Consider the following 16,515-nt stretch of genomic DNA (forward strand, 5'->3'; position numbering starts at 1 on the left):
GAGGTGAGCTCCCAGAGCCTTGAGCAGCTCCCCCCCTGTGGCTTTGCAGGGTACAGCCTTCCTCCAGGCCTCCTTCATGGCTGATGTTGAGTGTCTGTGGCTTTTCCAGGTGCATGGTGCAAGCTGTCGGTGGATGTACTATTCTGGGTTCAGGAGAACAATGGCCCTCTTCTCACAGCTCCACAGTGCCCTAGTGGGGACTCTGTGTGGGGGCTTGCACCCCACATTTCCCTTCCACACTGCCCTAGCAGAGGTTCTCCATTAGGGTTCTGCCCCTGCAGCAAACTTCTGCTTGGACATCCAGGCATCTCCATACATCCTCAGAAATCTAGGCAGAGGTTCCTCAACCTCAGTTCTTGATTTCTATGCACCCACAGGCCCAACATCACATGTAAGCCGCCAAGGCTTGGGGCTTGCACCCTCTGAAGTAATGGCCTAAGCTATATGTTGACCCCTTTTAGCCATGGCTGGGACACAGCGCATCAAGTCCCAAGACTGCACAAAGCAGCAAGGCCCTGGGCCCACAAAACCATTATTTCCTCCTAGGCCTCCGGGCCTATGATGGGAGAGGCTGCCATGAAGATCTCTGACATGCGCTGGTGACATTTTCCCCATTGTCTTGGTGATTAACATTTGGATCCTCATTACTTATGCAAATTTCTGCAGCCTGCTTGAATTTCTCCTCAGGAATGGGTTTTTCTTTTCTATTGTATTGTCGGGCTGCAAATTGTTCAAACTTTTATGCTCTGCTTCCCTTTTAAACACAAGTTCCCATTCCAAACTATCTTTCTCAAGTTTAAAATTCCACCAACCTCTAGGGCAGGGGCAAAATGCTGCCAGTCTTTTTGCTAAAGTATAACAAGAGTGACCTTTTCTCTAGTTCCCAAGAAGTTTGTCATCTCCTTCCGAGAACACCTCAGCTTGGACTTCATTGTCCTTATCACTGTCACCATTTTGGTAAAAGCCATTCAACAAGTCTTTAGGGAGTTCCAAATTTGCCCACCTCTTCCTGTCTTCTGAGCCCCCCAAGTCTCTAGAAAGTTCCAAACTTTCCGACATTTTCCTGTCTTCTTCTGAGCCCTCTAAACTGTTCTAACCTCTGCCTGTTAACCAGTTCCAAAGTTGCTTCCACATTTTCAGGTATCCCTATGGCAGCACCCCACTTCCAGTACCAATTTACTGTATTAGTTTGTTCTCATGCTGCCATCAGGACATACCTGAGACTGGATAATTTATAAAGGAAAGAAGTTTAACTGACTCAGTTGAGCATGGCTGGGGAGGCCTCAGGAAATTACAGTCATGGCAGAAGGGGAAGCAAACATGTCCTTCTTCACATGGTGGCAGGAAGGAGAATGAGTGAGAGCAAAGTGGGGGAAAGCCCTTTACAAAACCATCAGATCTCGTGAGAACTCACTATGATGAGAACCTCCCCCATGATTCAATTACCTCCCACTGGGTCTCTCCCACGGCACATGGGGATTATGGGAACTACGATTCAAGATGAGATTTGGGTGGGGACACAAGCCATATCACTACTCTTCTTTCAAAAAAAGTCTTAGGGTTATTCTTATACATTTTTCTTCCCATTGAACTTTAGAATTTTCCAAAAAAAAAAAAAAAAAAAAAAAACCAAACCAAATTTATACTGGGATTTTAATGAGAATTGTTTTAAGTTTATATATTAATTTGGGAAGGATTGACATTTTCCCAAACTCTAGGTCTATTTCCCCAACCCCTACCCCTACCCCTAGCTTTATTGAAGTGTAATCGACAAATAAAAATGGTACATATTTAAGGTGTGCAACATGATGATTTGATATACATTATGAAATGATTGTTACAATCACCTTACATAGTTAATTTTTTTTTCTTTTGGTTGGGAGAACACTTAAGATCTACTCCCTTAGCTAATTTCAAGTACACAGTACAGTATTATCAGCCATATTTACCATGCTGTACATTAGGTCCTCGTAACTTCATCTTGTAACTGAAAACTTTTACCCTTTGACTGACATCTTATTTCTACTCTCTGCTTCTAGTAGTTTGATTTTTTTAGATTCCACTTATAAGTGAGATCATACAGTATTTGTCTAGATAGTTTTATTCATTTTTTTTGCATCTTTTAGCAAAGTTTTTTGCTTCTCATATAAATCTTACACTTCAATATATATCTGAGTGTCTAGTTACTTTATTAAATTTATGGTTGTGACCTGGATCTCATAACATTTTTATTTAAAATTTATTATTTTATTGGTTTTTGTTTACATTTAGTTCTCTTTATTAAGTCTAATTTTTCAAAGTTTCTAATTAATTTCTATTTTCATCTTTATTCATTTTTTTCATTTGTCTAAGATCTGTAGAAAAGTAATACTAAAAAAATTTCCAAGTGGTTCTTTTTAAAATTTTTTCATTTAGTTATCTTTTTATTGCTGATTGCTGTTTTGCTGTATTGTTATTGGACAGTATAGTCTGTATGTTTTCTGCTTAAAATTTCAACAGTTTGGGGGTACAGGTGATTTTTTTGTTACACGGATGAGTTCTTTAATGGTGAATTCTGAGATTTTTAGTGCACCCATCACCTGAGCAGTGTACACTGTACCCAATATGTAGTCTTTTGTCCCTCACCTCCCTCCCAACCTCCCCTTGTCGAGTCCTCAGAGTTCATTATATCACTCTGTATGTCTTTTTGTCCTTAGCTTCCACTTACAAGGGAGGACATGTGGTTTTTGCTTTTCCATTCCTGAGTTACTTCACTTAGAATAATGGCCTCCAGCTCCATCCAAGGTGCTGCAAAAGACATTATTTCATTCCTTAATATAGCTGAGTGATATTCTGTGGTGTATATATACCACATTTTCTTTATACACTTGTTGGTTGATGGGCACTTAGGTTGGTTCCATATCTTTGTAGTTGTGAATTGTGCTGCTATAAACATGTGTGTGCATGTGTCTTTTTCATATAATGGCTTCTTTTCCTTTGGGAGATACCCAGTAGTGGGACTGCTGGATCACCTGGTAGATCTACTTTTAGTTCTTTGAGGACTCTTCATACAGTTTTCCATAGAGGTTGTACTAATTTACATTCCCACCAGCAGTGTAAGAGTGTCCCTTTTACAACACATCCATGCCAACATCTATTGTTTTTTGACTTTTTAATTATGGTCATTCTTGCAGTAGTAAGGTGGTATTTCTTTGTGGTTTTAATTTGCATTTCCCTCATTATTAGTGATGTTGAGCAATTTTTATGTATTTGTTGGCTGTTTGTATATCTTCTTTAGAGAAATATCTATTCATGTTCTTTGCCCACTTTTTAATGAGTTTTTTTTTTTTTCTTGCTGATTTGTTTGAGTTCCTTGTAGATTCTGGATGCTAGTCCTTTGTCAGATGCATGGTTTTTGAATATTTTCTCCCACTCTGTGGGTTTTCTGTTTACTCTGATGATTATTTCTTTTGCTGTACAGAAGTTTTTTAATTTAAATAGGTCCCATTTATTTATTTTTGTTTTTGCTGCACTTGCTTTTGGGGTCTTAGGAATACTTTGCCTAAGCCAATATCCAGAAGAGTTTTTCCAATGTTATCTTCCGGGATTTTTATGGTTTCAGGTTTTAGATTTAAGTCTTTCATCTATCTTGAGTTGATTTTTTATGAGAGATGGGGATCCATTGTCATTCCGCTTTGCCAAAGATCAGTTGGCAGTAAATGTTTGGCTTTACTTCTGGGTTCTCTATTCTGTTCCAGTGGTCTAAGTGCCTATTTTTACATCAGTACCATGTTGTTTGGGTAACTATAGCCCTGTAGTATAATTTGAAGTCCTGTAATGCGATACCTCCAGATTTGTTCTTTTTGCTTAGTCTTGCTTTGGCTATGCGGGCTCTTTTTTTGTTCCATATGAATTTTAGGATTTTTTTTCTAGTTCTGTGAAAAAATGATGATGGTATTTTGATGGAAATTGCACTGAATGTGTAGATTGCTTTGGGCAGTATGATCATTTTCACAATATTGATTCTTCCCGTCCATGAGCATGGGATGTGTTTCCATTTGTTTGTGTCATCTGTGATTTCTTTCAGCAGCGTTTTGTAGTTTTCCTTGTAGAGATCTTCTGCCTTCTTGGTTAAGTATATTCCTAGGTGTTTTATTTTTTTGCAGCTGTTGTAAAAGTGATTGAGTTGCTGATTTGGTTCTCAGCTTGGTCATTGTTGGTGTATAGCAGTGCTACTGATTTGTGTACATTGATTTGGTAACTGTAGACTTTACTGAATTCACTTATCAGATCCAGGGGCCTTTTGGATGCATCTTTAGGATTTTTTGTACGATCATATCATCAGTGAACAGCAACACTTTTACTTCCTCTTTTCCAATTTGGATGGCCTTTATTTCTTTCTCTTGTCTGATTAGTCTGGTGAGGACTTCCAGTACTATGTTGAATAGAAGTGGTAAAAGTTGCCTTGTTCTAGTTCTCAGGGGAAATGCTTTCAACTTTTCCCATTCAATATGATGTTGGCTGTGGGTTTGTCATATATGGCTTTTATTACTTTAAGGTAGTCCCTTCTGTGCCTGTGTTTTCTGCTTTTGGGATGTTGTATCAAAGTTTGCTTTCTGGGTAGTAACCTAATTAATATTTGTAAATAGACTTTGGGCATAAGAAAAAACTATTTTCTGTAGGGGGCAAAGGTATTTTCTGTATAGCTCTATAGCTTTGATCTCCATAGCAGCACCTCATTGTATTGCTGTTTAACGTGTTATGCTAATAGAGACTGTGAGTGGGCTTAAAACGACCAGTGACAGCATCATACCAGATTCAAAAGACTATCTCAAATAACTGAGATGGCACTGAAGATGATGTACTCTGGAAAACAGTTGACTGAAAAAGTAGATGGAAGATGGCATCTGAGCTAGCCTGCGTGGGTCCGAATCCCAATTCTGCCACTTGTCAGTTGTGTGACCTTGAGCGAGTTATGTAATCTCCATTTGCTTCATAAATTTCATCTTTGAAATGGAAGTAACAGTAGTACATACCTCAGAGGGAAAGCTGTTGTGCTTAGAGCAATGCTTTGCGTGTAGTAAATACATGTGTTTATTATTATTTTTTTTTGCTTTTTTTTTTTTTTTTGAGACGGAGTCTTGCTCTGTCGCCCAGGCTGGAGTGCAGTGGCATGATCTCGGCTTACTGCAAGCTCTGCCTCCCAGGTTCACACCATTCTCCTGCCTCAGCCTCCCTGCCTCAGCCTCAGCTGGGACTACAGGCGCCTGCCACCACACCCGGCTAATTTTTTGTATTTTTAGTAGAGATGGGATTTCACCATGTTAGCCAGGATGGTCTCGATCTCCTGACCTTGTGATCCACCCCCCTTGGCCTCCCAAAGTGCTGGGATTACAGGCGTGAGCCACCGCGCCCAGCCTGTTATATCTTTTTTTTAAAAAAATAAAGGCTGATGTTGAAGGTGCATGTGGAAGGGTTTTGTTTCCTGAAAAATGAAAATGAATAAAAGCAAGAGTTCTAAGTCAGTGTATTTTCTGTCATTGGGATTTTGAACATTTTTATCTCTAAATTAATGTTATATTATGTGTAACAATTAAATGTCACATGTAGGCATTTGATTATGTCATCTAAGTGCCTGCATTTACAATGTATAGTATTCAGATTGCCCAAAAAACTTTGTATTTTTGGATCTTCTGTTTGGAAAAATAGATGATTACCTTATATTTGAAGTCACTTTTTCTCTACTCATTTAAAAAATAATGGTTCGTAAAGTTGTTTAGCAAGGTTGGAAACAGTTTGTAAAGTCAAAAAATCAGTATACAGTTTCATGTTACAAGGAAGTGCTTATAACTGCAAAAAAGTTAAAAACAATACCTGATACTAGAAGGTTGATTAAGTTATGCTACATTGACACAGTGGTATAATACGGAGCTGTGAAAGAATAATGGCTTGTATCTGTATTAATTGCACGGAATACCTTCATTTCAGCGTATGTGGCTAACTTTTTTCCCTAGTTTCCAGGTTTTTTTTTTGGTAATATCAGCCTGGTGTTGCATTTGTCTGTTGATGTCTCTATATTGTGCACTAAATTATACACCACTTTAGGCCAGGGAATGAGTAATATATTTCCTACATCCCCAGCATTGGTACACAGATGATTTGTAGTAGGAACTTAATAATGAACAAATGTCTGTTGTGTGTTGGATTGTGTCTGAGTTGGATGTTTGTCCTTGTTTTAGGAATGCTAACTATGAAATAAAACAATGATAAATATGCTATCTACATTTTTTTCTTTACTATGGAACCAAAATATTCCATGTTATCATGTGATATTGTTAAAATTATTATCAGACTTTCTCTGTGTGTACTTTGAAGAAAAACAGTAATAGCAAAATTAGGCTGGTTTAGGAAGGATTTAATTTAAATATAAGGAGATTTCTCAGGGACAGTACTCAAATAGTAGAGTAGGTTAAGGAAGGAAAATATAGAATTGGTTTCTCTAGAACATGCAGAAATTACCTTTAGTTAGCAATTTTTGCATACCTTTACCTACATTTCATAATGTTGCAACCTTCTTCACCTTTTTAGACATGCTTAACTTTTTCTGTTGCTTTGGATATAAAAAATAAATAATATATAAATATGAAGTTGTTAAAAAACAAAATTATAATAGACATGTACATTTTTAATGTATGTAATATAACCGTTTGGTAAGTGACTAAGTGACTAATATGAAATTTATTTTCAAATTAGTATTTCTTGCTAATATGAAATTTCATGCTAATATGAAATTGATTTTCCTATTTTCCATTTCCCTAGAAATGGAAAAAATTAATAATTCTGATGTATAGGAATATAAGAGGCAGCTTCTCTATTCTTTAGACTTTTCTTTTGTCTTTTAGCTTTGTACTGCTGGGTGATGCTTTTCTTGCCTTGGCCAAGTAGAGCCAAGTAAAATTTGCTGAATCCCCTAAATTATTTACAAGTCATAGCTTGTAGAGGTTCTTACTTTTTATAGAAGCAAGTACATTATCTCTGTTTTTTTCTCATCTCAGAAGAACGGAAATGAATTTACTTCTGTACTAAGATCTTTTATTAGACCACAGAAACGAAATTAAATTTTCCTTTTCCTAACATTTAATGTTTTCAGTTTCTCATTTAGTATTTGAACTTGACATACTCATATTGGAAAAAGCAAATACTGTCAAATCAATTGCCCACTTCTAGAATTCAATTTCCTTTCTAGCTTCAGGTTCTTGTTAAATGAAAAAAACATACACTCAGTTTATGAGGACAGACTGTTCAGAAGCTAATTAGGATAATGTATTTTGGGAATTAAATAGAGCTGTGGAAAGCAGAAGTTGAATTTCTTATTTAAGCTTCTGTTGTTAGAATAATTCATTGATTGGAAATACCCCTAAACAAGACATCTATAATTTTTTTGATGATTGATTAAAATATGTTTTCTGTATGGTTTGAAGGTTTCATTTATCAAATGAGAGACATAACAGGTTTTTCATACTAGTATAATCTAATCTCTTCAAGGAAAAAATTCTCTTCAGAAGGGAATTGTGGTTACATTTTACATTTTGAAGTCATTGGTTTTATTTATTCAGTCAAAACATTTAACTTGGTGAGGGTAAGAACAGGAGTTTATGGTTATGTTACCGATTATTCTAGATATTAATAGTTCAAATAGTCCTGTTCAATGATAGGTATAAAAAAAAAAGTTAAAGATTGAAAAGTCAGGTTACTAATCAATGAGGATGCAGTTGCTTTTTTGTTACTATTATTTGTAACTTTATCTCGCTCCTCTTTATTTCTCTTCATATCATGTAAGTTGGTTGGAGATCAGCTTATTAATCTTATTTAGAGAGAAGGTATGATTCAAGATGTGGTATAAACCAGAGTGAAAGAAAATTTCAGCAACTGAGGTGGACAAACAAAATATTTTAAGACGACAAATTTCTTGAAAGACCCAAATGAAATCTTTAATGCAATCTTTGATTTTCTGTGAATTTTAAGGAAAAAAATGGATGAGAATGTAAACAGAATAAATTTTAAAGGAAGTTCACCCCTTAAGAAGGGATTGAGGAAAAAAAAGATTAAAGATTTAAAACAAAGTAGAAATATCTTATATTCCCAGAAATGCTATTTTATCAAATTTTACAACAAATGAGCTGAGAAAGCTCAGTTACAAACATGAATCTGAAATATTTTCCTTATTGCTGGAATGCTGTCCTGATGTAATACAGTTGTAACATGGCCACTTTAGGAACAACATCTCCTAAACGTCTCCTATGGATGTGAATCGTAGCATGAAAGTAACAAGACCTGAGAAGCATTCTCATCATCTATTTTTAGATTTCTCCAGTAAGCAATATTTGCTATTCTTGAACTGTTTTTAGTGTAACCTGTTTTAGTCACTGTTGGCAAAAAGAATATTTGCATAATAGACTACAGACACAAGAATGATGTGGTGTTCTTTTTTTTTTTTTTTTTTTAAATCTTCAAAATGGCATGGTGTTTATTTGGGAACTCAATGGCTTTTATAATTATTTCTTCTAGCCCTACCATGAAATCAGGTTGTTGAAAGTCCCATGTAATTGAGCAAGTTGGTTTTCCATTATTGATGTAGGATGTTTTGTTAGTAATGATACAAATTTTGTTCTGAAATGTTGAAAAATACATTGTGTGTGCACGTGTGTGTGTGAAATAAAAAAATCCTTTAATGCATATCAAGCCATCTACTCTGAACTAGGTTTTTAGAAGATCTTCAGGTTTAATCAAATTCTGCCTCTTAGACTTGAATTCAAACAAAATACTATACTATTCCTATTATTTCATAATCAAAACTAAAGCTAAGAAATTGTGCTTTTTAATTATTTTTTCTCACTAATTAAAATGGGATGGAATAGAAAAAAATTATTAATATTGTAATGTTACATACAAAAGTTATTTGAAGGCCGGGTGCAGTGGCTCATGTCTGTAATCCCAGCACTTTGGGAGGCAGAGATGGGCAGTTCGCTTGAGCTTACAAGTTCAAGACCAACCTGGTCAACATGGTGAAACCCCGACTCTGCAAAAAATACAAAAATTTGCCGGACATGGTGGCATATGCCTGTAGTCCCAGCTACTTGGGAGGCTGAGGTAAGAGAACTGCTTGCGCCTGGGAGATAGAGCCTGCAGTGGGCCGGGATCACATCATTGCAGTCCACCCTGGGCAATAGAGCTAGACCTTGTCCCTCCCCTGAGCCCCACAAAAAAAAAGTTGTTTGAAAAAGATGGTTTGGATCCTGAATATAAAGTCTGTATATGTAAAGTTTATAAAACATAATCTTTTGTATTTGTTGTATTTCTTTTGAAATGCAAAAGGTTTAGAAACAACCACTGATTTGTTCATTATATTATAAAATGTTAATTTAAATACAGCTGCTTTTATGGGGGTATATGCGGAAGGATTTGAGTAAGAATGTCATTTTCAATTACTATTCATTTAGCAAATATTTATGAAGTACTTATGATACTTTTATGTATGTGTATGTGTGTGCACATACACAGGATACACGTTCTCTGCCCTCTAAGAGCCTAATAGTTGTGTAGACAGGGTGTACATTTATGTTAGATAAGTACATGTTAACTAACAATGCAGCAAATGACCCAAAACAGTATATAATTAAGTTCTGAATAAGAAACACAGTCAAATGCTGTAGTTTCACAAGAGGGAAAGATCATTGGTGGATGCAAGAAAACTTCATAGAGGATTAACCTTAGTTTGAAGAAGTTGGATTTGGAGAGGTAGAGTCACATGGGAAGCATTTAGTTGATGGGTGTAGGATAGGCAAAGGCAGAGAGTAAGAGAGAATGTTGTATTTGGAGAGTGGTAATTATAACAGCTATTAAGGGTGTCTATGTGCCAGGCACTGTAAAAGTGCTTTGCATATTTTAACTATAACAACTCTGTGAGATAGGTGCAGTTTTTAACTCCATTTTTGCTGAAGAGGAAGCCGAGACAGTAAGAAATTAAATAAATTGCCCAAGATCATATAACTCTTTAGAAGGTAAAACTGGGCAACCAATCCAGTGCAACCTGACAACTCAATTAAACCTGAGATTTAGTTGATGTTCTAGACTTGAGCTGTCTTATACTGTAGCCACTAGCCACATATAGTTTTGAGCACTTGGAATGTGACTAGGAAAAACTGAGATGTGCTCTACATGTAAAACACACATCACCAGCCTGGGCAAAATGGCAAGGCTTCATCTCTACAAAAAAAGAGAAAAAAAATTAGCCAGGCTTGGTGATGCACACCTGTAGTCCCAGCTACTTGGGAGGCCAAGGTGGGAGGATCACTTGAGCCTAGGAGATCGAGGCTGCAGTGAGCTATAATTGCACCACTGCACTCCAGTCTGGGTGACAGACCCCTTTTCAAAACTAAACTAAACTAAAAAAACACTCATCAGATTTTGAAGAGTGTATATGAAAAATGAATGTAAAATATCTCACCAATAATTTTGCATTGATTATGCATTGAAACAATATTCTGGTTGTATTCTGATCAACTATATTATTAAGGTTAATTTCACCTGTTGTTTTTTTTTTTTTACTTTTTAATATGGCTATTAGTTAATTTAAAATTACATAGGTAGCTCATGATATATTTCTATTAGACAGTGCTCTTCAAGATTGCATACCAGTGAATGAACAGTCCAACTGGAGTGAAAGAATAGAAGAGTGATGACAGGCAAAGGAAAACAATATTTAGGATTAAATTAGACCAGCACTTAGGTTTATCCTTGAGGTGATCCATGCATGCACCATCTGCCTCAAATTTTTAGGGTGGGAAAAGTTGTTAAATAGAGATTCCTGTATCGATTGCAGACCTCCTGAAACAGAATCTCTGAGAGTAGGGCCATCTCTAAAACTTCAGTCATCCCTAACTCATTATTTTAATTTCTTCATTGTAAAGGTTTTAAGGCCTACCCATCAAGGGGGTCTGCAGGAGAAACTATAACGCTGGTTTTATGAAGACAATTAATGTGAATGCTGTTTTCTTAATTTTCTGACCAATTTTGTTGGATTGGACTACAGTAAAACGAAAGACATAGGCAGTTGATAACAGTGTCATTTAAAGAATTGCTTTTTGGAGATTGGGTGGTTGCTACTTATTTAATAAATAGGGAAAGTAACAATTTAAATTGCCGTATAATTTGTAGTCTAGCCTTTCACGGAAATGAGAGCCACATAGCTCTGGCTATGGGATTTGGTGATTGGCGGAATATTTGGAATCTTTACACTGGATCTAGACTGTCCTAAAGAAGTTGGCTGTCCTGGTGTCCTTAATTCCATGATACCTTTTGTTAAACTGATTTGCCTTTTTAAGTTATACCAGAGCTTAGGGCTTTCAAATTATCCTGTCTTAAAAAAGATATTGATCTATTTATTCTTCTAAGAAACAATCATGGTGAGCCATTTTTAGCTTTTTTTGGAAGTAATTGATAATAAATTAGGCAAATCAGTCTTATTTCTTCATGATGACGTAGAGTTTGTGAACCTCAAGGCCTTATAGTAATATTCCATATTAACCTAAAACAGTGCATAGTTCTCAAAGTTATGTTGAACATTGCTTTGGCTACCTGCATTCTTGACCAATGATCAATTAAAAATTACTAATGATATTGATTAAAGAATACCATCCTTCTTAGAAAGGTTACCAGAAGGAAGTACCGTGCCTGAACAGAATTCTTTACATGAATGGCAATTTTATTAGACATTCATCAGCTATTTTCTCAATATATACCTTTTTTTTTTCTAAAGAATGTGCTTGACCTGCTTGCCTAACCCGAAGGCGTAAGAAATAACTTTGGTAAAGTGCTGGGATTCTAACACTTTTTAATAGCTGAAAATTGCTGTCCACTACCTCCTTGCAAATATTCTCAAATGATTTTCAATAGGACATAGGAGGCCACAAAAATTAAATCACTGGCACTGAGTAGAAATAGCCACAAGGGGCCGAGCGCAGTGGCTCATGCCTATAATCCCAGCACTTTGGGAGGCCGAGGTGGGCGGACCCCGAGTTCAGGAGTTTGAGACCATCCTGGCCAACATGGTGAAACCCCCGTCTCTACTACAAATACAAAAATTAGCTGGGTGTGGTGGCACATATCTGTAATCCCAGCTATTCGGGAAGCTGAGGCAGGAGACTCGCTTGAACCAGGGAGTTGGAGGTTGCAGTGAACCGAGATGGCACCACTGCACTCCAGCCTGGTGACAGAGCAAGACTCCATGTCAAAATAAATAAATAAAATAAAAAATAAAAAGAAATAGCCACAAGGGTATTGCCCCACTGGCAAAACGTTTCCCATTTTTAAGGTGACTATAATTTGGAATGCATTCTCTCATAGGATTATAAATAGGCTCAGTCTTCTAGAGCAACCTACAAAAAATATCTTAAACTTACCTGAATAATAGTGCTGTTTCACCTTCCTTTATCTTGACTTGGTTGGGAAAAATGTATTCCTATGATAATAGAAGATGCCCAATTAAATTCTCTTTCCTTTTTGTTGAAAGAAGCTTTCCAGTCAGGGGCATTGAGAATGGGTAAACCTTCATAAACCTAAATATCTTGTATAAAGTATTTCTCAAGGTCTTTCTTTTCTTGGAGGTTCTGAATTGTGGCATAGAGAGATACTGGATCTCTGCAGGGGTAGGAAATCCAAATTACTGCTGTCTTCTATTTGCTTATATGAGTCATTTGTGAATTGAGTCAGGTACTTTTTATACCAATATGGAGGAGAAATAACACACTTTCTATAGTTTATTTTATACACATTCAACTGAGGTTATGTACAGAAACTAAGCTCTTTGAAGGCTTATTTGCTTTTATATTTCCAGCACTTAGCACAGTTCCCAGAACATAAAAGATGTGTTTGTTGAATGCATGAATGATTACAGCCTTCCTGAAGAGTCTAAATTCTGCATGGTCTTTTCGAGATTGTGGTAATTTGATATATACATTATTTTTATAGCAATTTAAAAATTGAATCATGAACTTTACAGTAATAAGCTCTTTTAGATTCTTTGCTTTCTAATGTAAGAGATAATACATATTCTGAAACTTTAAATGGGATAGCCTTGTTGCCTGCCTTAAACCCACAATAAGACAATTGTTTCTGGTGCAATGGAAAAATTAGCAAAATAAAGAGATTGCTTAATTGAATTAAATTGCCAAAAAACAAACTAATTTTCCAAGTTAAAAATATCTCTAAATTGCAATATCAAGGGAATGTTTCTATTTTTAAATAAGAACCTTCTTACTTTTGGCCTTAACTGTAAACTCCACTTTTCCCTAATCTTACCCTTCATGAGGCATAGTAGGAGTACATATAGTCTAATACTTAGGAGCATGGGTTTTGGAACTCAGACCTGAACTCAAGCTGTACTCTGCCACTTACTCCTGTGTGATTTTGGTCGAACTACTTAAACTCTCCAAGAAATCTGTTTTCTCATTGTAAAATAGGGACAATAAAGGATCCTGTGATGTTTAAATGAACTAATAATGTCTATAAAGCATTTAGGCATACAGAAATGTTTAATACATGTTAGTTGTCATATACATTGCATCTTTCTGCCTCTTTCATTCATGTTGACTTTTTCCCCTAGCCTTTCTAGCTACTTTTTAAGGACTGAGTTTAAGTTAACTATTCATTATATTTTTTTTCCCATCTCTTACTTTCTCATCCAAGTTCCCATTAGTAGTCCATTACTGCACTCACCATATATTATGGTTCCGTGTTTGTCTGCCTTCTACAATAGATCATGAATTCTTCAAGGGCAAGGAGTATGTTTGTACTTTTCTCAGCTCCTACTACAGGATTTGCCACATGGTGTTTAATAGAGTATTTGTTAAATTGCTAATTGACTTGTATATGGAACTCTTCTATAAATTGTGCAATGTTAATCAGATGATAGTGCTATTTTAGGACTTAATATATACCTATTAGGAAGTAATTATTTGGCATTTAAGTACAGAAGATTAGACTGTTACTACAAAGCTAATTGAACAATGACTCCAAGTACTAGACTATAACAAATTCTTTAATCATCTGTATGTAATTGATTTCAGCAACCTTTAAAACCTTGTATATAAGTGAATCTATATGCTTCCTGCTGTAAGCCATCAGGATCAGTCCCATCTTTTAAACTGATTTCCCCCCAGAATTTTAAAGCTGATTGCTTAAATATAATATTTTATTTAGCTAAACCTTGACCAGCATTGAGAACTTGGTATGTGTCAGGCACTGAGGACTTTAGTATGCTATCTGGTGTAAGTCCTTACAACAACCCTACCAGATAGAGGTAGTCATGTTTTCCATGCCTTTATGATTAAAAACTAAAGTTTAGATGGGTAATTTGCACTAGGTCACAGAGACAGTAAGTGCTAGATCAGGATTTGAACAAGCATTCAATACTTTATACGTATTACCTCAAGGCCGGGCGTGGCGATCCACGCCTGTAATCCCAACACTTTGGGAGGCCAAGGTGGGTGGATCACTTGAGGTCAGGAGTTCAAGACCAGCCTGGCCAATATGGTGAAACCCTGTCTCTGATAAAAATACAAAAATCAGCCGGGCGTGGTGGCAGGTGCCTGTAGTCCCAGCTACTCCAGAGACTGAGGCAGGAGAATGGCTTGAAGGCGGGAGGCAGAGGTTGCAGTGAGCCAAGATTGCGCTATTGTACTCTAGCCTGGACAGCAGAGTGAGACTCCATCTCGAAAAAAACCAAAAAACAAAAAAAACACATACACTTTATATGTATTGCCTCAAATTAAATTTTTAAAGATGATAAAGTTCAAATAAAACTTAGGCAGCGTGATTCTGGGGCCTAAAGTTTTATTTGTACTTTATTAATGCATACAAAGTATCTCATGCTTGTCTCAGAGTAGTTGTTCAAAAATGATAGCTTTTTCTCTTCTGATAAATTAAAAGATGATTATGTAAAAACCAGTCACCTGGACCTTGTAAGGGAACATACTGTCCAAACCTATCTGGGCTTTTACATTCCTTGTTGCATTGTTGTTGACCGTCTTATTTTCCTCTGAGAGGACGATCCAACATATAAGAAATCATAGAATATCAGAAAAGGGTGCAGAATAGTAGGTTTGTCTTGTTTCAAAATTCAGTTTTATTTTCCATTGATGATTAGTCTTATCAAAAAGCAAGTTACTTTTTTAAGACATCTGTGAAATTTTAGGTGTTTTTTTTTATCACTGTGTATATTTGTCCAGTATCTTGAGTAATAAACATTTGTCATTTTTAGATTTTTAAAACGTCACCTTTGCAGCTTGATTTGAATGTGAATTAACTTGATGTCCAATATCTTAAGATCCAGATAACTCACACACAATTTTACTAATAACTTGCACACAATTTTGCTAATATATAAATTTAGAAATTCAGTAGGTCAAATATTTTCTGATTGTTATTACATATAGCAAAATCCTGGTATAACACAGTTTACCCTTATTTTCTTTCTTAATATCAGCATTATACAGGGGTCGGTTCTATGATGTTTAGAAAAAGTGCTTTAAAGATATTTAAAGCCCTGTATTTCATGCAAGCATTGTTCATCTTTTTAAAAACAGGTAAATCAACAGACTGGGAAGATGATGGTTGGGGAGCATGGGAAGAAAATGAACCACAAGAACCTGTAAGTCTTTACAAATATATGCATGTTTTTTGATAGTGGCATTTTCCTTTTGTAATGATGGTGACATATTTCAGTGTCAAGCTGACATTTTAAATTCGATGTCAAGAATATTTTTGTGCTTACTTATTAGTACTTAACTAGATACCTCTTCTTAAGGAACTTAATGACATTGTAGCTAAAGCGGGTGTCTTCGTTCACTTGGTGTTGCTATAACAGAATACCTGAGACTGGGTAGTTCATAATGAACAGAAATTGATTGGCTCACAGTTCTGGATGTTGGGAAGTCCAGGATCAGGGGCCAGCATCTGGCAAGAGCCTTCTTGCTGCATCATAATACGGTGAAGGTGATAGGACCAGAGGCTGGTGGAGAGGGTGGGAGGGAAGAAAACATGGGCCAATACTCCTCTTTTTATAACAAATTCACTCCCACAATAAGGAACCTACTCCCTCATTAACGTCCTTAATCTATTCACTCTGCTCTCATGATCTAATTACCTCTCATTAGGCCCCATTTCCCAACACTGTTGCATTGGGGATTAAACTTTCAACACATGTTTTTTGGGGGCACATTCAAACCATAGCAGTGGGCTAAATGGAGAATAATTGTTTTAGGATTCTTTATCTTTCATAAATTATTCTTTTATATTCTTTCACTATTCACTCAAATATTTGCTGTACCTACCATATTCTACGCATTTTTCCAGATGCTGGGAGTATAGCAAGGAACAAGGCAGACAAAGTTCCTATATATGTTAGTATATTTTCACATATGAGTAATAAAAAAATCTAACTTTAATTGGCTTAAATATGAAGAAAATTTATTCGCT

General features: G+C 36.1%; 1 protein-coding gene across 2 annotated transcripts in view; it reads left to right on the forward strand.

Annotated features, from left to right (window-relative positions):
- The window catches only part of RAB3GAP2 (RAB3 GTPase activating non-catalytic protein subunit 2), a 121,379-nt gene that overhangs the window by 20,373 nt on the left and 84,491 nt on the right, over positions 1–16,515 (forward strand). For both annotated transcript variants that reach the window (XM_003807179.5, XM_063597029.1), the window contains exon 2: positions 15,624–15,688. In XM_003807179.5, coding sequence (XP_003807227.1) covers positions 15,624–15,688 — 65 coding nt within the window. The remainder of the gene's footprint in view (positions 1–15,623; positions 15,689–16,515) is intronic.

The sequence above is a fragment of the Pan paniscus genome, chromosome 1 (assembly GCF_029289425.2).
Source record: "Pan paniscus chromosome 1, NHGRI_mPanPan1-v2.0_pri, whole genome shotgun sequence".
NCBI classification, from domain to species: Eukaryota; Metazoa; Chordata; class Mammalia; order Primates; family Hominidae; genus Pan; species Pan paniscus.